Here is a 22008-nt window from a genome sequence, read left to right as displayed (position 1 = left end):
AGGCACAACTAAACTTGATCCACATGTAATAAAAGAGGGGATTCTTTGACCAGGCCATATGTATGGAAGGTATAAACCATTGATCCCATATTTGGTAAATGCTTAGGAATCTGCTCAATAAGAGTGTAAAAGTTTATCTCTACATATGCATCTGTGACATATGACTTCTTCTTTGCCAGTTTCTTAGAACTAATGATACAGGCCCATTACTAGTAAATGAAACAGCAAAAACATTGAAAAAATTTATTGAAACAAGTTCCATACCAGTAGATTAGTGCATTTGCTGGTCAATTTACTGCTTTGTGGAACCCTTCTGTGGTGTGGAGGGATAAGAAGAACCAGACTGTTCGGCAGTCTGCAGATTAGCCCCTTCACCCTGCAAAAGATTATATCCTGTGAAGGTCAAATGATTACAATATTTATCAATATTTAAGTCTTGACTTTAGAGTGATGGATTTAGACTCCAGAATATGGCTGAAATGAGGACACTGCCTGGAGGGTTAGATGTATGAGAATTATACATTCTTAGAAGAATGTAGGAACATAGATTCAGAAAAACACAGAGAAAAACAATTCCTTGGAAATTGGTTTCCTTAATAAGTTAGATCAAAACCTAAAACATACATCAGGGAACATCTTCAGAAACCATTGTGCTACATGATTATTTGTTGAGAAAAAAATAAATTCCTAGAAATTTATTATCCCTTTCATGTATCTTTTCTCAGTTTATCCGCTCTGTTTCTCATCTTCCACATCAGTCACTTCTACTACTTGACACACTGCTTTCATGTTCAAAGAGGAATTTTCTGCAAAGCCAAAAAAAGGAAAGCTCACCCCCCAAATGTTCAAATTTATCACAGCAGCAACCGTCTCTGTTTAAAATATGGTAGACACTTCTAAAAATTTGAGGAATATCTCTATCAATTAATAATTTACTATAAGATTATGCACTAGCATCTGCCACAACCCACAATTAGCTTACTTTGGAATCATGATGAGACGTGATATGCCAACATATACAAATTCAAAACAAGCAGAAGCATGTCATTGTGAACAACAGAACATCAAGATCATTAAGCAAACCATATCACAAGTCCTGAATGCTACCTGGGATGTCTCAGCCTCCTGGCCAAGATCCTGCCTTTGTTGATTGTTTCCATATTGCATAGGAACAGTCTGCCAGTCACAAAGTTCAGCACAAAGTAAACAGCATAGTCATGATAGTATCTTAATATAGTAATCATGTACTTCTCGCAAATTAAAAGAACAGGAGGAAAGTGTTGCTTGTAAAGTTAGAATTGTAACCCAACAGGATAACCCATGATGTCATAGAACAGGAAAGTGTTGCTTGCAAAATTAGAATTATAACCCAACAGGAGGGAGTACCCATCACACACACACACATAAGTACATACACATGTATATATATAAGTGGACAGATTATAGATGTTATAATCTAAACGAAAAATGCAATCATCTGGGTTAGCCCGGATTTTCCTGTAAAACCATGGAAGGAAATTGAGAAAGCTGACGAGCATTGTTGGCTTCAAATGTCAAAAACATCAGTTGTAGGGGCATTTGGTAGGAGTCACACACAAAAGGTCAAAAGATGTCACACTTCAACATATAAAGGTTGTTTATCAATTAGTACCCACCTATTGTCACCAACAATGACACATTGAGCAAAAAACCAGAAATCTACCATAGCTTCTCTCAAAGAACTAGCAAAATCTCATGGCATAGATCCACATTTGTGTCTTAAAAGAAATGAATCACCTGAAGGTAGTAAGTGACGTTTAAAGCTTCAAGTTCTGAAGCACTGGTTTGCTGCTGCTGCTGCTGGAGCTGGTAAAGCTGCTGCTGCTGCTGCTGGAACAGCAATAGTTGCTGCTGCTGCTGCTGCTGGAGTAACTCTTGTTGCTGCTGCTGCTGAAGTAGGTGTGGCTGTTGCTGCTGCTGCTGAAGTAGGTGTGGCTGTTGCTGTTGCCTCTGCTGCAGTAGGTGTTGCTGCTGCTGCTGCTGCTGCTGCTGAAGTAGGTGTGGCTGCTGCTGCTGAAGTAGGTCTGGCTGTTGCGGCTGCTGTTGAAGTAGTTGGGGTTGTTGTTGTTGCTGTTGAAGTAGCTGGGGCTGTTGTTGTTGTTGCTGCTGCTGCTGCTGCTGCTGAAGTGGTTGCTGTGGCTGTTGCTGCAGCTGTGTATTTAACTGTTGTGCCTGTTGTTGGTATTGCTGTTGCTGCTGCCGTTGGAGTAATTGTTGCTGGAGCAGCTGCTGCTGGTGGTATAGCTGCTGGAAATACAGGTGTTGCTGTTGTTGAATGTATAGAAGCTGCTGCTGCTGTTGTTGTGTGGAGTGCATCTGCAGGTTCTGTTGCTGAAATTGGGATGCTTGCTGTTGCTGCTGGAGTTCTAGGTTTTGATTTTGCTCTGGTGAGAGGTGCTGCTGTGACTCCTGTTGGTTATTTGACTGCTGCTGTGCTTGAAGCAACAATTGTTGATTCTCTGGATGCTGCTCCTGCTGCTGCTGCTGCTGCTGATAGTGCTTTTGCCGCAGTTGCTGCGGTTGTTCATTCTGCTGCTGCTGCTGCAGATGGTTCTGAATTTGCTGCTGCTGCTGCTGCAGATAATACAGATGTTGCTGATAGTACTGCCAGATATGAGGCGCAAATCCTTGGTAACTTTGAGAATACCTGTACTGTTCGTTAGCCTGGACAGATTGCTGATAAACTTCAGATTGAGGTTGAGAAGTAGTATGGGTGCTTAATTGCGGCTGTATATATACAAAACCCTGCTGCTGAATATTTTGTCCAGGCCAGGAAAGGTTTCCAGTTGGGTAAGCTTGAGCAGCAGCCATGTGATATTGACCTTGGGTTTGGTTAGCTTGCTGATCCCGTGCATTACTTGAAGCCTGAGGCTGAAATGGATAACCATGAGTTATGAGCATTTGTGAGTTTGAGGCAGGAGGGGATTGCAACTGTGCATGAACCTGCCACTGTTGAGACTGTGAAGCTTGAACATAACCACGGGAACTGGTACTGGAATCTTCAGAGGCATGCATGCCATAATGCATCTGAAACCACTTTCCTGCACTGCCGGAATTTTGAGGAAATGCACCACCAGCAGGTGAATCTCGATGTGAATTAGTTTGTGACTGGGCTTGCATTTGGAGCTGTGAGTTTGTTTCTGATTCTGAAGGATCCAAGTCACTAGCTGGATGCAAAGAACTGTCATCATTTTGAAGACATGCCCGAGAGGGTGTGTTTGATTTCATGTCTTGCATATCGGGTTCATGAATTGCTGAGACCTCATCTGCATTTCCCCCACCCTGTTCTTTGTTTCCATTTGATACAACGGTTGATTCCTGATGAATGTGCTCATTCTGTTCTCCATTTCCACCCAATGCAGAGGTTAATTCCTGATTAATACAATGCTCATTTGAAGTGATTGGGTTGGACTGCTGAGTATCAGTGTCTGGAGAATTTATTGAGAGATTATCAAGTGCAGGTGGTCTTAAATTGTCACTTGATTCGTGGTCAGGGAGTACTTTAATGTGGTTCTCAATATCAGAGGGTTCTGACAAGACACCTGGGTTTTCAGCCACATTAGGACATTCATGAACTAACCCATTAACCTCCACATGCAGTTCAGTTCCTTCTGGTATAGACTGTTTTTTGACTTCAGCAAGTTCCACCTGCTCCTCTCTTTCCCTTGTACAGTTTTTGTCTTCTTCTGGTTGCAATTTGTTAATTCTTACCCCTTCACACAGAAAACCAGCACTGTCCTTCAGCTGTGGGCCATCCATTAAATGCATATCAGAGCCACCGCGGCGGTTATCTCCACAAACATGATGAGATGGAGAAACCAACATTTGGTTTCTTCCTTCCTTGCTCTTGTCCAAGGTATTTTTCTCAGGGACAGTGTAGTTAAATGAAGGTCTCATTATATGTGGAAATAATTTCCTGTGACGACTCCATGCCATTCTGATGTCATGAATGGTTCCATGGAGGTCCACAAACTGCCAGTAGAAAATTATTATAAGCAGCAAGATTCTACTCACATAATGTTAACAAATCACTAGAAGATAAGCAGATCAAGCCCAAAATCTAAAACAAATTTATTGTGTGTGCATTCAGTTACCAACTTTGACCATTAGCATCAAGCAGCAATGAAACTTACATTTGGACAAGGATATGATTAGCACTATTATGTAGACACTTGGCAAGGCTGCAAAGTGTCCAGGAGTACTAAGTGTTTGACACTTTACCCCCAAAAATCTCGACATAGGAAAACTTCCACACAAATACAAAAATAAAAAACAAAACAATATAATCTAAATTTTGCTGATGAATACTGTAAGTTTTCTCGTCGATAGCATTTTTTATTAAGAAAAATTACATTCATGCTATAATGCAAAAGAAAAAAGAAATAGGTACAACACAAATTAAGATGGCTTATATAAGAACAACCTTCGTTCAGCATATTGAAAAATTATAATAATCTACTTGCAGAAGTTAATTTCTAGGCATGGGGCTGCCCAAAATCAGCCCAAAACAAATACGGGCCTAAAATTTAGGGTGCAAGCCCAATTCATGGCCTATTCTGACTAGCCTGACCCAAGCCCATCAGCAGCTAATTAGGTCTAGCAATAGTAGATGCTTAGTCAAAACAGATTGGAGGCGCCCACAAGCAGATGAGAGTGTCTTAACATATCTCAATAGCCCAATAAAGTATCCAATATGACCTCTTTGAAGTTGGATAACAGACCGTTTTCCCCAACTACACGGAGCTAGTTTTATCACTATTAGTATCTTGGAGGGACTTTGATGCCTCTTATCTTTTGCTAACAAAATCCTCTATACACAAAGTTCATTTACATTCCTTTAGTTTTCTCTGTAATGGCTCATATCATCCCGTCGAAACCTTTGATTTTTGTTCCAAGTCCGACATCATTCATTTGGTTTTACATAACATTTTACTCTATCAGTGCAACTGGTACACTTCATCATACTAATTCCTTTCTTAAACTCCAAGTTTTGCCAATAAAAAACCCAGCATTTTCCATCTGTGCAATTCTCATTTTATTTATAAAGATTCTATTTATTACAAAATATTTGAATTCATATACCAACCTGATTGTTGTCCTACAAACCTACCTTGAAGCATCAAATGCATGCAGTGATTGCACTTAAATCAACAAGAAACTATCTATTATATCCTCCCACTTCCTGTACAGAAGCTCCAGGATAATGAGTATGAACACATTATAACTTGGGATCGATTTTGATTCAGACTAGGAGACTAAAGAATGCTGACACAAAGCTGCTGTCAGCATTCAAATAGAGGATTTGATACCATCAAAAGACTTCGATGGCTGGATCTGGCTGTCAATTTGTTTCTTCTTTTGGTGTCTTCATGTTGCACCAAGCTTTCAATCAAATTGAAACAAACACACCGGTTGACTTTGGGAAAAAGAATAGGAAAAGTATGTAAACGAATAACAGTGTAACTTACTTTTAGCAGTCTTTTTTTAGCAAATACTGTCAACAAAAATGAAACAGAATGAGCTAAGAAATGGAAGCACACCTCTAAGAATAACTTTGAGATGTCTTCACGATCTTGAGAGCTGAAGGCTTTAGATACATCTGACTCAGGAACTATAGCATTTGCCACAATTGTGTCTAATTTTGGTATCTGTTCTGCCCGTCCATGAATGGTTATAAAGCGTATCAACCCCTGCAAAAGTAGCAATCAGAAAAAAGGCAGCAAAAACGTGTCCCATGGATTAGGAAACAGAGAATCTAATGCAACATTTAACTTCCTAAGTTCTGAGCAACAGCAAAGATTAAGGATTTCACATCTATAGGAAAAAAAATAGTATAGAATGCATTATCTAATGTTATGCTTATAGTGTATTCTCAATATTTCCAGTATCTTCTTATTCTAATCTATCACTATCAGAAAAATTATGCAACTTTCTGTATGGTGAATAAGGATAGCAAATCTTCTGTCTTTTCTGTTAGCACTACTTTCACATTAAGTTATACACAATGCCGACAGGAAAAAAGAGTACAAGAATGATACCACTTCGAAATTGAACTTTAGTAATATGTCGAGCATCTCTGCAAGTACCTTTATAAGCATGATAAAACATGTCTGGAAATTAGCCATACTTGAAATTTTAATGAGAAAATATATAAAACACCACAAAAAGAGCAGAAAACACTATTTCCATTTCCTCATTAGCTCTTTGAAACTAGTTTAGATAGAAAGCAAGCTCATATTTTTGACAAGGAATAGAGACAAAACACATAAGGTGGCTTCGAGCCAGTCAGAGTTGAAGTGTTGAAATTTAAACTTGATATTTTGCATAAAACAACAATCTAGGGATGTTCTACAAATAGGATAGGTTTATGTTTGTAGTTCAAGAAAGGGGTAGGGAGATAACCTACCACATTTTGAATTTCAGATGTAAGGAATTTTGAAGGAAAGGGAGGGACAATATAAATAAAGAAAAGAAAAATGACAAAGAAGAATTTAATAAACCAAAGTCAAATGGTTATGTTAAGGCCTCTTGTTACCTTTGGTTAACATATAAAATGGTATTTTTGCTCATATTAAAGTAAACATGTCTACAGCTTGTCTTGCTGCTGAATCCTCGTGTTGAGCCTTCATGGCAGAAAATTTGGCTACATAGCTGACCCTGTTTTGATAAGGAAAAGCCTTGGTTGAATATGAAGGGGGTGATGATGCCAACAGAATCACATGTTTTTAACAGTATAACAGATATTACTAAGAAATTACTAACGAGAGTAGGATTGAAGAAGAAACTTGATTCCTAGTGAGAAAAAAAAAACACCTGATCACTGTCAATAAATTTATAGAATTGGATAAATAATGGAGGGAGCAATAAGAACATAGAGAACTAATTTAGAAGTAATGAGCTTCCAATACTTGCTAGTCTTTTACAACAAGTATTCTCATCACTACAGACACAAGGAACAGATTTAAGCCTACAGTAGCAGATACTTAAGCTGTGCATCACTAAGGATGTCAACAAAGATAAACCCAAGCAAACTAGGATAAATCATAGAACTGGTTGCAAAATTAATCGGAGAATGAAAGGTCGTGACTTGAGAACATAATGTCTAAACAACCTAGATTCCATATGTAAGTGAAAGTTTTACCAAATAAAATGCAATGGTTTCAAATGTTACAATTGCATATACATGAATGTAGAAGAAGTCTACATGTCTTCAATAATTAGGTATCACAATGGAGTAGAAAATGAGTCTCAATCTATATCATTAGTCTACACTTCTCACAGAAGGATTAGACAACCTAACATGCCAAGTAAATAATGCACATCTAAAAAATATCATAAATGAACACTATCGAGAAACAGATGATATTTTGAATCATAAACTAAGTAGGAAAAAAGTTATTTTGAAAATGTCACACTCAATGCTAATTATACTTCCGAATCACCTAAGCTATTAGTGGTAACTAATAAGTTAGTTTATGGATAATTATGCATAACAGGATGCATGATATAATCAAACCACCATACATAAACTCAATGGTGAAGCAACTGTAATTGGACTGACGAAGCAGGATGTTATAACTTATAAACCTCTATAATTGATTTGTTCGGCATTTGTTGGATTCCCTTGACAAAGACTTCTCTAGCAGCATCTATGCTACCACGTGCCTGTTAAAAGATAGGACAGTATTAAAATCAATAATTGCTGAAACGATACATAATAGAGAAACCTATCCCAGCAATGAGAATATAGCTATTGAAATAGTTTATTGATTTTGCTTTTGACAGCTAAAACACCACCGATGCCAATCACAAGCTTGGATGAAAGGTGGAAGGTTGAAGTTAGGTTGATAGTCAGTCATAAACAACATGTCAAACTATCAAATGAAACTAAATTTGATATTGAATATAACGGCATTACCTATACTAGAGAACATACCACAATCTAACCCAGTTGATGAGAACTATGCATGGGTTGGCTACGCCATCACCCATAAGCAATGCACTAAAATGTAAAACAGTTGTAGTGAGAAATGAAGGATAGCTAAAGTTTAGGATGTCTCCTGTACTAATGAGGCAATTGGAGTAAAAAGAAGGGAGAAACCACATGAAAATGTGAATAGCTAAAATTGATAAGTCAAGCATTTAGGTAGAAAAATAAGTTTCAGAGGCCTACCAACATTGTGAACTGAGCAAAATTGGTGTACAGAACTGGAAGAATTTGCAAGATATGCTTCTCTTTAGCCATTTCAATTGCTTTCTCATATATCATGCAAGCCGCATCAATGTTTCCCTGCAAAAGAGAGCAAAAAATGTTTGATTTTCACAGCCTATTTACTAGTACAAATAAAAATATATGAGTATGTACCATTCGTTTTTCCATGTTTGCTTCTCTGTTAACGTTCTCGATGAACTCAGGGTCTGAATCCATAATACTTCGATGAAACAGAGCACGAGCCCCACAAACATCGCCAATTTGCTCTTTGAACATTGTACAGTATAAATGGAAAGCTGGAACTCGCTGCTTGCATAAGAGCATTCAAACAATAAAACCAGTAATCAAAATGCAAAAGATTGGTATAAAAAGCTAGGATGCTAGTGCACTTTATTCCAATAATGTACAATCATTTTGATTAGATATATTACCTATGTACTCCAATTAACAAGGTAGCTAGGTTCCTATATAAAAGTTCCTCTCTTTAAGAAAAACTGGTAATCGTTAAGGTTGGTAACAAGGGTCATGCTTTTTTACTCATACCTTCAGAAAAACTGTCAATGCTCGATCAAGAGCATATTGTGCTATCTCTCGCCCACCCTTAGCATCCACAAATTCAACATAACGGATCCAGAACTCGGAGTAGTTAGCACAAGGAATTAAGCATCTCTCATAAAGTTTCACTGCCTGGCATTGAAAAGGTAGTTTTTCAGATGATAACAAGGAAACTAAGCAAAATGCCACTCAAATAGCATTAATGTAGAACAATTCATACCCAGTCAAAATCTCCCTGCATCTCAACAAAGTCAAGATACTGATGCCAATTTTGAAGCTGACGGTCATCAAGTGGCTTCACATGGAAATAAGGCCTCCGTATTTGAGCCTCAAAGTAACTAATCTTTCTGTCTAATTGATTTGATCTTTGATAAAATAGTTCTCCAATGTCTAAGTATTTCTTTACTGCATTAGGCCTAGGAAGGCCATCTTGTTGATTCAAAAGATCCCTGATCGCATTCGAGATTTCGGCATATCCACAATCTTTTACATTTTCTGTTCCACAGTTAGATACAATTTCTGATGACATTTCAGTGTCTTTCTGGCATTCAATCTCTTCCTCCCATGTAGCAACCAACTTTTTAAAACTGAAAGATTTGAGGTAAGAGTATCATTGTGACTGAGCTCCAAAAGGGGGAGAAAAGGAATGGAAGTGTGTTCAATTTCATCAATCTTACTAGCATATTTTTGGGTTACACCGAGCGTACAAAATCAGAAGTGAGTGACCAAATGATGGATCAAGCCAGTTAAAAAAAAAATAAAAGAGGATAAAATTCAGCAATGAAAATAAGATAATTTCTGACGAACAAAAATACTCGTAACTAGGGTGTTGTGAGTAATTCTATCGTGAATTATTTTCTCCAGCTTGGAGGTTATATTTTCATACAAAATTTCAAAGAAAAAGCCTGATAATGTACCTCTCATAATAGCTATGTAGCTTCTTTATTGGATATCTCAGAGTGTTGATATAAATATGAGCTAGGCGACTCCATTGCTTCTGAGAATATTCGAATTCAATATATTTATCCCACAGAAGATGGCACAAGTAATCCTTCCCGACAAAAGATAAACCTCTCTCATATAATCTGCTAAAATAGTTTAAGAGTTAAAACTACTGCAGGAAGAGGGATCAACAAATTTAGCTCAGATATTAGAAAAATTGGTTACAGATTTAGGGACATATCTAAAGTGTCATATAAAAATGAAGGTGGAAGCATTCTGTCTCCTAACCATATACCTCCACTCAACAGCAACCTGAAGTAGGAGAACCAAACAGGTATTCTATTCGAATGGAAGTGTATTAAATGCAGGATTACTAAACTTCCATGGAGTTGTAGCAATGCTTTGGAAAGAACAATCATCATTCGATAATTTAAACTATCTTTTGTAATGCAAAAACTTTGCCTTTACATGGTTCTACATGGAACTTAACCTATGATACAATCTGAAACATTAGATCACATAAACCAAATAATAATCATCCAAAACAACCTACAAAAAGGTGTGGAACATGACATGACACCTTGTAAAACTGCATAGTATGAATCAATATGCCAAAACAGACTAGCTGATCCAAATATGTGAAAGAACACGAAAATGGATTCATGGATCATCAAGTCATCACCCTCCAAAGTGTGCCCTAGAGTTAAATCCCAGTAATAAATATAAAATTAAACCAATTCATATTAAGAACTCTTTGTAATAACAAACAAAGCAACTGCAGACATAGACCTAAAGGCACCTAAGCAAATTCAGATTAATATAAAAATGACCTGAATAAACCATGTATGCATACATGCATAGATATATCATATATGTACACACACATATACCCATATACAAATATATACATACAAACATATACATATAAAATATACATACATATAAAATACAGCACCATTTCTTTCTGTTGCATAAGAACTGGTTCCAAGTTAGAGATTTCATAAAAAGGCCATCCCAGTTTTTCCATGGAATGGGAAGCATCGCCATCCCACCCCGTCATGACACTTGGGATAGGGGGCAGCCCAGGACACTGCGATGATGGTGGGATGGTCCATCCCAACACTTGGGATGGTACCCCATCCTGGTGTCCTGTAGGACGTCCCATCGGGATTTGAAACTATGCTTCATAAAGCAAAATCTTCTTAGTCTGATCATTAATTTTGTCATTTGGTGTCTTATAGTATGATGACCTAACAAATAATATATATTAAAAATATAATAATAATAACAATAAAGAAATAGGATGAATATGTCAATATTCTTTGCAAAATTATTCATAGCCTGACAACTCTATCAAAACAAACACATCCAATAACTCTCCAACTCCAAAAATTATCTCATCAATCAATCACGAATACATGAACAATCATGTGGAAAATTTAATTTTATGACCCTCATCCATATGGACAGTAAATAAATCAAAAGGCAGACTTCTAACATGAAACCTAACCTTTCTATTACCAAAATTTCTTATAATAAAAGAAACACCTCCTCGGTAATTAATGAAATATTAGTGCATACCATGTTATATTAGTATGGACTGTATTGATAAAAATTTGATAATATACAGGGTCGTGGATTGCACTTTATATAGTATTATCATGTATCACAGCAAATATGCTGCAATATTGTCTATCAGGTAATAGCATAGATGAGGGTAAGCGTTGGCACCATGGTAAGGTTTCTCTATTGCGACCTAGAAGTCATGAGTTCAAAACACAAAAATAATCTCTCTACATGCGAGGGTACGACTATGTACATCTAACCTTCCCTGGAACATGCAATGGCGATAGACTTGCGCATTAGGCTACCCTTTAGGTGATGGCATAGGTCTATACAAGTTTGAAGCTCAACCATATGGAACTCTGTTTAATTTGTTCAAAAAGGACCGAAAAACTCCATCCCCCTGAATAATTTCATACCGGACCTATCCCTATTTAAGTTCTGCTCTATATATTGGAAGGAACAAATTTTAACACCTGAAGCAAATATTATTAAGGGGTTTGCAGGAGCTGGTTTTTATTTTCTTGACAATGCAAATGTTTGTCAAGTGCCATAGAATCCAATGACAATGGAATTCTATGTCTGGATGAATGTTTCAATAATACATGGTTAGTTCAGCTTGTTTATCATGACTTAAAAACAATAAGGCCTTTGGAGAAAACACCGTTTACTTGTTTAGCCACTTACATACAATGTCATCATGACAATATTAGAAATTTTAAGAAGCCAACAAGTTAACCATGTTTGGACAGGTCTGTAAGCAAATTCTATAGAATGTCTCAAAAATATATTGCCAGTTGAGCTCCCTGTAGCTTAGTTAACAATAAATCCTTTCAGTTATCTTGAGAATCTGACACCTTTTGCACATTTTCCCTGCCACTTGCATAAAATAACTGTCATTATGGTCTGGCAACATCGGATAACAAGGAGAGCCACAGAATATCATGTTGTGTCTTCAAGTTCAAGACACAAAAATTTTGAAGTAACCAATGAGCATTAACCGTGTTTATATATGTCTGTAACTGAGTGCATGTTGTATTATACATTGAACAATTATTCAGGACAACACCCTGACGATGATTCCACGAAAGACTATGCATTATTCTGACATGATTATCATAACAAAGTCAATATTAGTCTCCATCCAAAGGAGTTAAACATGAGCAGTTTTCAAGAAAGATTTTTTTTTGAATTTGCACTCTCTTGGTCATCCACTGTTTGAAAATAGGGTTTTTTTATGAATCACACTCCCTCCTGTGCTTTTATTACATATTACACCCCCTAACACTATTTGTGTACCAAGCCAACTTTGGTAGAGTTATGTCACATAAAACCTCGGGTTATGCTGACACCATCAGAATAATGACCTGTCGTTAGTTCCTCTGTTAAGATGGGACTCCACCATGGAATGTTGAATCATATCGAACCGGCCGGTTCGGGACGTACCATACTGGACCGGTCGGTTACCGGTACAGTTTATTCGTTCGATACAAAACGGAAGCCTTACTACGCCTACAAAGGGAGAGAGAGGAGAGGAAAAGAGAAGGGGGGGAGAGAGATAGAGGAGGAGAGAGGGGAAGAGAGGCCGAGAGAGAAGAGAGGGCTCGAAAGCCCTCATTGGAAGTCCAAAATAGGGAATCCCCTATTTCATTTTGAAACAGGAGATCCCTATTTATTTTTGCCAATTTCGAATTGAAGTCAGCGAACCATTTGCCAACTTTAATTCAAAATTAGCAAAACAAAAAAGAGGTACACCCTAGAACAGCATGGTACGAAACCACACCGTACCATGCCGGTTGCCTAACAGGCTCTGGTACCTATTCGAGGAATCTTCAACTCCACTATTGCCTTACTCTCCTTCCCTTCCCTTAGTCCATCTCGTCCACCGGGTGGCACCGCTTGTGGTGGCTGGGTAGTTTGAGGAGCTGTGGGACTTGCAGTCGGAGTTCAGCAAAGGCAATGGTAAGGCTCTACTGCTAGGAGTTGCATGGCAGCCCAAGGTAGATGCACAGCTATCTATGGGGAGGTGGAGTACCTCCACGCAGCAAAGTAGAGGGTTGAGTCACCTCTATAGCTCCATTCATTTCTCTCCCCTTCCCACCACCAAACCCATTGCACTCTTTCTCACTCACTCTCCCACTATCCTCGTTGTACTAGTTAGACACTCTCACATCCCCTCCCACTTCCTTGTTCCTCTCCTCTTCTTGCTCATCCAAGCTTCACCCCCATGCTCCCTCACCTCCTAGCAAAGCAATGGAAAACCTAGATGTCTATGATGGAACTCAGGTTTGTCTTGATTACATTGGGAAAAAAGCATGGATCACAAGATAATAAATCATGCCCTTCATCTTTTTGAGACATTTTTTATGTCGATTTTCTTTTCTCGAACATATAATAGTTTAAATATCTCTGTTATGCCAGCATTGTTGTTGTTCACGAGTTGGAAGAGAAACAGGGGAATTGGTGCTGCAATGGTGTGACCCTGGCAGCAGGGGAGGGAGAGGAGAGGACAGTGAGTTGGATGACGAGATAGGGAGGATTATACATGATGGTGGTGGCAACGGGAGAGATGAGGATGGTTGGGGCAGATGGTGGGATGAGGAGGGGAGGCATGGCAACATGCTTTTAGGTGGGTGGCACACTAGAAAGGAAGGGGTGGGCTCAAACAGACAAGATGGTAGGTAGAATAGGGATGGAAAGGAATGGGCTTAGGTGGCTGAATGGTGAGAAGGAGCGGGCAGGGGCTCGCTGCCATGGCTGAGGAAGTTCCGCTCTTGGAGGAAAGAAAAGACAATGGGAAGGTGGGGTTCTAGGCTGGTGTGAGTGGCAAGCAAGGGTGGGGAGAATGGGAGAAGAAAAAAAACAAAAGGGGAAAGTAGTGGTTCGACCTTAACCCTAACTTAAACCCAGCGGTACTTAGGTAATTTTACAATCCTTGGTTAGCTTAACCATGGCCAAGTTTGAATTCTACAACAAGACGTTCACAGAAGGTTTTATCTGCAAAAAATTATGCAGATACAACAGACACTAACAGAAGGTTTTATCTGCAAACAAGTATGCAGATTTTTGGCTTGATAGGCAAATACTGAAAAGGGGGATCTTTATATGTCGAAAATGCATAGTGGACGAGGTAATATGCAAAAAAAAATCTTGAAAAAATTCAGCTGACTAATCCATCTCTCCAGCAAGTGTATTACCCCATGTAATTTTTTCAACTAAGTGGAGATATCATATAAAGAACATGGACTTCTTATCTAGTAATATTCAACCAAGTTTTTGTTAAGTTCCTTTATGAAATCTAAGAAATAGCAATGCCATGATTTTCTATTAAAAATCATTTTTACACAACTTTTAAATACTAAATTGAACTCCTTTTTGGATATTACCTTCGAATGTCAACAGGGTCTTCATACGATAGCAGAGCAAAGCTACAGTAACTAACCCAGAGATCAACAGAATAGGTTGCTACTCGGAGCGCTCGTTCATATAGTTCCTCCACTTCATATAAAGTGCATAGTCGTGCCTTGTGGCTTGCATACTTCTTCCAGTAACCATAACATAGAGGAAATTCTGACAGGAATGCATCGTAAACCAAGCAAATCTTTTGTATATCATCCTGCAGTACACACACAATAAATGACAATCCAGCCCCATATATCATTTCAATAGACCATGAAGTTGCATGAAATAGGCATAAACAAAGGACAGCGTAGAATTGAAATGATAGAATAAGTAGAGAACTGACTTCACAGCTGGAATCAAGGCTTTCCAAACAATAAACATCACATTCCATTCTCAAGGTAAAACCCAATGATAAGATCACATATTTTTTCAGTTCGCAGCATGCATTTTTGAATATTGTTATCTTGAGGATCTCTTCAAGTTGGGAAGGAACATGCAAGAGATTTTAACCCAAATGATGTCATACTCTCCAAGAACTATTCTAAATGGAGATTAAATAATACGACCAAAGGAAATTTTCCAGTGATATTTCGCTACATAATGTGCTTTCCCATGCACTTAATGACAAAGTTGTATTCTTTTCAGAGAGATATTTCTGCATAAAATGAATCATAATAAGGGCTTTAAGTTGGTAGAAATGATCAAGAAGTACCTCCCTACGATTCCGATCTCGAGTATGCTCCTATTCACGGATTAAAGAAATGACCATCAAGAACGAATTAATCCTTTATTTTTTTTTTCTAAATACCTTCTTCTGAGACAGAAGAACAGGAACAAAACAAATGGAATGCAATAATCGAATGAATGAATAAAAAATTTTATAAAATAAAAAAAGATATTTAATTAGAATGTTGAGACTTCACCAAGATCTTCTCTTTGCTGCAAGCATGAAGATCCCTTCATTGGGATCACCATGACATTACTCATACTCATTGTATCTATATGCATCAACGTGCAAAAACTAGTCACTTTATCAGCACCTCAATCCTGGTGAATGGTTTAGGACAAAGCTTCAATTATAATTCATTTAGAATCTATCAGAATTTTTATAAATAAGTAATTGCTATCGTGCTATAAATGTAATTTACATTTTAATAAATATAACACTAAATAAATGATTAGATAACAAGACTCTTATTTGAGTTCATTATATGTGTAATTGAATATTTAACATAACAATAGAATTTAACGTTTTCAAACGTAATTATTATTTAAATATCAAATTATCTTATTTTTTGTGAGAAAACTAATAAAATATCTTTAACCATGTTTTATAAATCAAAGCCTGATATGAGAAGCACATATGCAAATAAAAATATGCTTATATGTTTTAACAATAAAAAGTAACACAAAAAAGTATAATCAAAACAAAATAAATTTAAGTGCTTAATAATTAATTAGAAGTGGAAGGGAGGATTTAAATATAATATACAGTGGAAAAGAACAATTATATAAGTCAAACTAAAATAATGATGGCTAAGTTTTAAGCATAAATTGACATCTCATTAAAATGATTAATAAATCTCTAATGAAAGCTTGGAGCTTAACAACATGCAAATAATTTCTAAGAGTAATTTGCTAAAACTAATAATTTCTTACCCCCAATCTTAAGGTTATATTTACTTATAAATAATTTTTCAAGATTAACTTGAAGCCTTAAAGTCAAAACTTAAATGGCAAAGATCCAAGTAAACCAAGCATAATAACTTATGAATATGTGAAGCCAAAGTAGACAAAAAAAAACTCATGTCAGAGTCTAAACATATTTAATTCAATAACCAATTAAACAAAGAACCTTTTATCATCTACAAAAACAAAAAACATAAAATTTGAGAAGTAAAAGCCAAATCAAAACCAAAATCCATAACAAAATCCGATTAGAAGATCTGAAGCTTTAACAATGTAAAAATAAAGCACAAAGTTAAATGATCGCATAGGCTAAATGCTGATAAATAAACCTCCAAAGTGAAACTAAATAAAAGCGGCAAGGCCAAATCATATTAGCTCCCACCCAAAAAGGCAAATAACCAAATAAACTATGTTTAAGTAAATAAAGAAACAATTAAAAGACTAATTCATATCCAAGCAAAATGAAAAATATTCTAGTGAAAAAAAATGCCTAAGATGATTTCTTCCCAAATAAGGAATGAAAAAGAACAAAGGATTTAAACTAGCGATTGTTGTACCACCCCGAGCCACCCAATTAAGGGCATACTGAACCGTCATGGTGCGGAACTAGGATGATATTGCCCTTCGGGTTGGAATAAGCTCCGAACATGCCTGAACCGATGCAGAATCATGATGATATTGCCTTTCGGATCGGAACAAGCTCCGAACCAGCCTGAACCAACCCGAACAAAGCAGAACCACCCAGTTCTGCTCAGTTCAGGGTAGTTCGGACGATTCGCTACCCATCCCGGCCAATAATAAGGGATACGTGCAAAGAAGGATTCCCGTGCCTTCTTAGCCCTCCCAACTAATTTTTTTGGTTTTCATCAAAAAATGCCCGGAGAAGGCAATTTCAATCTAGATTTCATCCGAAACTCCACCATTTGAGATCGAAAATAGGCCAAAATAGAAAAAATGAGTAGAGATCATGCCAAATTATTGTATTTCGACATGATTTTATTATATATTGTAGATCTAAGAATGATATAAGCAGATTCAAAAAAATTGTAGTTTTTCTTTACGTGTATAATTTTTAAATTAAAAATATATATTTTCGATCTGCACCAGTGGCTGTGAGCGCAACTAGTCTACCTTCGCCTGATTCATAGGTAGGGGTGGCAATTGTGTTGGGTCGGGTCATCTACAAGTTAGGTCAAAAAATTCCAGACCTAGACCTAACCTATTTATTAAACAAGTCAGGATCTGAAACCTAAACATGTTTACTAAGCAGGTAACCTGACCCAATGTATTTAACTTGTTTAATGAACAACCTGCTTAACTTGTTTAATAAACAGATCATGTCTACCTATTTAGTTGTATAACAGGTTTAACCTATTTAGTTGTATAACAGGCTTAACCTATTTAGTGTCAACAATTTAATCTCTTTCTATTTGCAGGATTGAAACCAACTATAAATGGACACGAATCAAAAGTCAACCTAAAAATCTTTCATCAAGAACCAGATGAAATAAAATCTCCGAATAAACGGATACTCGATAGAAAACAAAATCGATTGAGACTCAATGGATTACATACAAACCATACAAAAATTGGTTCAAGAAAAAAGAACACAAATAGATAAGGAGATGATCTGAGATTCACTAGAATACCTAAAAGAATGGTTGTTCTTTGTGAACCTTAGATCTCAAACCAAAATTTTGCAGATTGATGAAACCTCAGCACAGCATCAAATTCAGATGAATCAATCAAATCAATAAATTTGAAGAAATAACTTATAGAACATCAAAAATCAACTAAATATAGCAAAGAAACCCTAGCTTTGATAGATCAGGCCTGGCTTAGAACTTAGGGCTTGGGGGGATGGACCATTGGTGGTGGCGTCGGAGGAGGGTTTGGTGGTGGGATAGGGAGAGGACAAAGTGGGAAGAGAAGGGGGGAGGGAGGGAGAGGGGGGGAGAGAGAGGTATATCGATTGAGAGGGCACCTCCAAGGCCAACAGCGATGAGGTTGAGAGCGGCGAACCTTGGATCTTAGTGATCCAGGCGGTGTGACGGCAGAGAGGGTAAGGCCAAGACCAACAATGGTGGAGATAGAGAGATCAGGCTCAGCGACGAAGTGATTCGGGAGCAAGGTCAATGGCGGCAAGGTTAAGGGCAGCGAGGCCGATAGTCAAGTGGAAGGTGGTGATGTCAATGGCAAGGCACATGTGCTAGAAGCTAAAGCTGGGAAGGTCGAAAGGGATGGACATATGAAGGCAGAGGCAAAGGGGCCTAAAGAAGCAAAACCCTAAACAAGCATTCGAAAGAGAAGGAAGTCTCCAAAAGCGAAGCAAATTTTATTTAGCGGCCTAATAAGTTAGGGCATGGGCACCAGTTAACCTGACCTAACTTGATTAAATTAAACTGGTTAAATAGGCTAAACAGATTATGATCCTCAAACCCGAACCTGGCCCATTGAATGAATAAGTCAAGACGAGTCAACCGATTTATGACCCCAACCTATTTAACCCAAACCTAAACCTGCTTATTGTAGGTCAAATACGGGTTGGATCATAATTTGCCATCCCTATCCACAACAAACAAAGGAACCACCTCACACAGAAGCACTTGAATGACCCTATCTGTGTCCATTGTGATCTAAGGCTCAGATTGAAGTGTATTAATGATAAAGTGGGGCTGAGCTACGATGATCCACTTCACAATGATTTCGTATATGATGAGGAGAATCCAATGATTGATTGCATGGTTCACCATACTAGTGCATATCACCCCATATTGGGCATATCATACCATACCTATGCATATCGAGTATGCCAAACCAACCCTTGTACAGAGGGTACCAACACTACACTGTTGTGGTACTAGTGCAGGATCTGGTACCAAGAAGGTGAACATTGATTCATTAGCTTGAGATTTGCAATAGTAGCCTGAGCTTGAAGAGCTAGAATCATTTCCTTGATTGCCTAGTTTTATAGCAAGTGAGGCTGGGGTAGATGCAGAACAATAAGCAGAACAAAACATGCAACACTCACATCCATTCGAGCAATTACTGAGATCGAGGGAGCCAATTATCATCGTAGGACTCTATGTTTGAGACATCCTCCTAGAGATTTGATAGAGAGATGCTAGAAAGAGACCACCATGATACTAGGTCTAATCAGGCGGGTAGAGCCATTTAGGATGGTGGACCAAGCCAAGCCATTCAAGCAACTACTAAGATTGAGGGAGCCAATCATCATCGCAGGACACCATGTTTGAGACATCCTCCCAAAGATTTAATAGAAAGATGCTAAAAAGAGACCACCATGATGCTAGGTCTAATCAGGCAGGTAGAGCCAATTAGGGTGGAGGACCAAGCCAAGCCATCTAGCAGAGCTACAGGTATCTATAGGGAAAGAGCATTTAACTACCAATGTATTGATTACACTCAAGATTAAATAGATATTATTCTTGTGGGGCATTGTATCATGTCTTCAGAAATATTGCACGAAAACATGTAAAATTTGATAAATTAACAATTAAAAAAATCATAGATAATTTTGATTTTCTCCTGGAGTTGAGTGGCATTAAACGAAAGAATGTGGTTCGGCAATTGTGAAACCCAAGACATGTTCAAGCCAAGATCAAATCATGTTGAGTTTAAAAAGGAGTGCCATGTTCCTGATTTTTCCATGAGAATATGAGATCAAGGAAAATATTTCAAATCATCTAGTTTTTTTCAAAAGAATAAAAATTAACAGCATTTACCATGTGAAAATCTTAGAGACGCAGATATAGCAGAAAAGTTGCCACATACAGGTGAAGTTTTCTCGATTTCTGATAGAAGTAATGCCCAGGCTCCAAAGTCAGTTGGGGTGTTTTCAAGCAACGTTTGAACCTTTTCCTTAACAGAATCAACTACGAAAATATAGAAAAAGAAAAGGAAAGAATTAGATTATTACACGAAAAAAACTTATATGAAATGCAAAATACCTATATCCAGTCACAAACTTTTCAAATGAGTGAAAAGTGCCTGGATCATTTGCAGATTTACATATGTAGTCTGTCTTTATGTTAATTTCAATGCCAAGATTATTCAGAGTTGCTAAAGATAATGAACTTTACATTCAGGGACGCAGAACTTTGCATTCAGAGATGCAGCCTTTGGTTCCAACTTCCCAAAATTGCTTCCTTCTCCATCAACAGAACGGATGCATCGAATTGATAACCAATGGAAAACCTCAGGATGGAGTTGAAAAAAATATATATAATGGTAACCTAATCCGGGTCAAAATGTTTTTTTTTTTAATTTTACTTGTGAACAAACACAGAAAACTAGTTCACAAGAATAACTGAAGAATAGTGAATTGGGGTTTGCCTCGATGGTCACACTTCTATGCCTAGCACCCAGAGGTTCGATTCTTGGGTGGTGCATCCCCAAGCACTTGGGCCTGGATAATTATATTGGAGGTGGGTCTCCCACCATTTCTTGCCAAAAGAAGAAGAAGAAGAAGACGGTGGGTCTCCTCGTCCCTCTCCAAAAAAGACAGAACAAGAAGAACAAGAAAATACTTGAAGAACAGAACACGTATAGCATGCATCCCACCTTTTTTTTCTTTTTGGTTCATTCGACCCTCCAAGCCCTGGAAAATAAATAATAATGACGACAAGAACAGGAACAAGAACAACAACAAAAACGTCTGTTCCCTACATTATTTTTGCAGCCTCGATTTCTTCCGGGCTGCTTCAACTTCCAATATAAATTCATTCCAAACAAGACCAAGAATCAAGAATGTACCCTCACTGTTCAACTCCTTACTACCCCTAAAAATACTCCATTTTCTCTCCCATCTGGGCTTATTTCTCCCATTAGGGTTTAGGTAATGGCCCCAAGATCCTTCTTTTCGTCCATTCTTGCGAGTAACGAGATCGACAAGAGAGATGGGAACATACCTGGGTTCGATTCATGGGGCTCCGGAGCTCCATTCTCAGGTACTTCGTCGTTCTCCTGGATCGCCTTGTCCTCCACCATCGTATCCCGCATTTCTCGGGGCTTCGCACCGATGAGCTCCGCGGGTTATCGCCAGTGGAGAACCGAGGGCCAATAGCTGCCCTGGTTCTAAGATTAATATTTTGAGTCCCGGCCTGGGGCCGGGAATGGCGGGTCGGACAGACCGGCACACGAACCCGGTCCAGCTTGAACCGAGCTTATGTCGAGTCGGGTGGTGGGCCAGGCGTTCGTTATGCGAGAATTTTAAAAATTTTGAGTCCGCCCTAGTGGATGTTTATTTCTTGGAAAAATGCCTGATCACAAACTCCTTCATAACAATTTTGTCATCTAATGATAAAAGTCCAACTCAAAATCAGAGCATCTCATGCATCACCACGTTCCCAGCCGTACATATAAAAATTCTATATAAACTAAAAAAAGTGGATATTACAGGCTGTGCATGTGTACCAAGAGATAAAAATGGCGGTTGACTGGATCGCCTCTTACGCCACCCAGAATACGGATGGGTTTTTTTGGACTCGGAAGTAGGATATTTCTTCAGCATTGGATAGTCTATTTTTTCTTTATAATGCTGGCTATACTCACATAAAATTAGTATGAGTAGCCGATGTACCAAA

The 22008-nt window shown here is 37.9% G+C and overlaps 1 protein-coding gene across 18 annotated transcripts in view; it reads right to left on the bottom strand.

Moving 5' to 3' along the window:
• The window catches only part of PRP39-2 (Tetratricopeptide repeat (TPR)-like superfamily protein), a 29366-nt gene extending 7871 nt beyond the window's left edge, over nt 1-21495 (bottom strand). For 2 of the 18 annotated variants that reach the window (XR_016396522.1, XM_089925516.1), the window contains exons 1-15: nt 21334-21494; nt 20987-21023; nt 20506-20571; nt 20198-20298; nt 14698-14927; nt 9724-9891; nt 9027-9393; nt 8795-8938; nt 8405-8557; nt 8213-8329; nt 7627-7704; nt 5580-5729; nt 1777-4011; nt 1108-1176; nt 265-376 (exon numbers count right to left, since the gene is read on the bottom strand). Coding sequence is in view for 13 of the 18 variants with exons in the window: in XM_089925516.1 (XP_089781642.1) it covers nt 293-376; nt 1108-1176; nt 1777-4011; nt 5580-5729; nt 7627-7704; nt 8213-8329; nt 8405-8557; nt 8795-8938; nt 9027-9393; nt 9724-9891; nt 14698-14927; nt 20198-20298; nt 20506-20571; nt 20987-21023; nt 21334-21366 (4032 nt within the window). In the remaining 5 variants the exon portion in view is untranslated. Of the gene's footprint in view, nt 1-264; nt 394-1107; nt 1177-1776; nt 4012-5579; nt 5730-7626; nt 7705-8212; nt 8330-8404; nt 8558-8794; nt 8939-9026; nt 9394-9723; nt 9892-14697; nt 14928-20148; nt 20299-20505; nt 20572-20986; nt 21024-21333 lie in introns of all 18 variants that reach the window. The other 16 variants (XM_089925514.1, XM_089925515.1, XR_015968943.1 and 13 more) reach the window with 13 other exon arrangements.
• Between the last annotated feature and the right edge of the window lie 513 nt (nt 21496-22008).

This window comes from Phoenix dactylifera, chromosome 9 (genome assembly GCF_051530095.1).
Source record: "Phoenix dactylifera cultivar Ajwa chromosome 9, Ajwa_hap1_PhDact_Kaust_v1.1, whole genome shotgun sequence".
Lineage (NCBI taxonomy): Eukaryota > Viridiplantae > Streptophyta > Magnoliopsida > Arecales > Arecaceae > Phoenix > Phoenix dactylifera.
The sequence above is the reverse complement of the archived record's forward strand: the minus strand, read 5'-3'. Positions and strand labels throughout refer to the sequence as shown.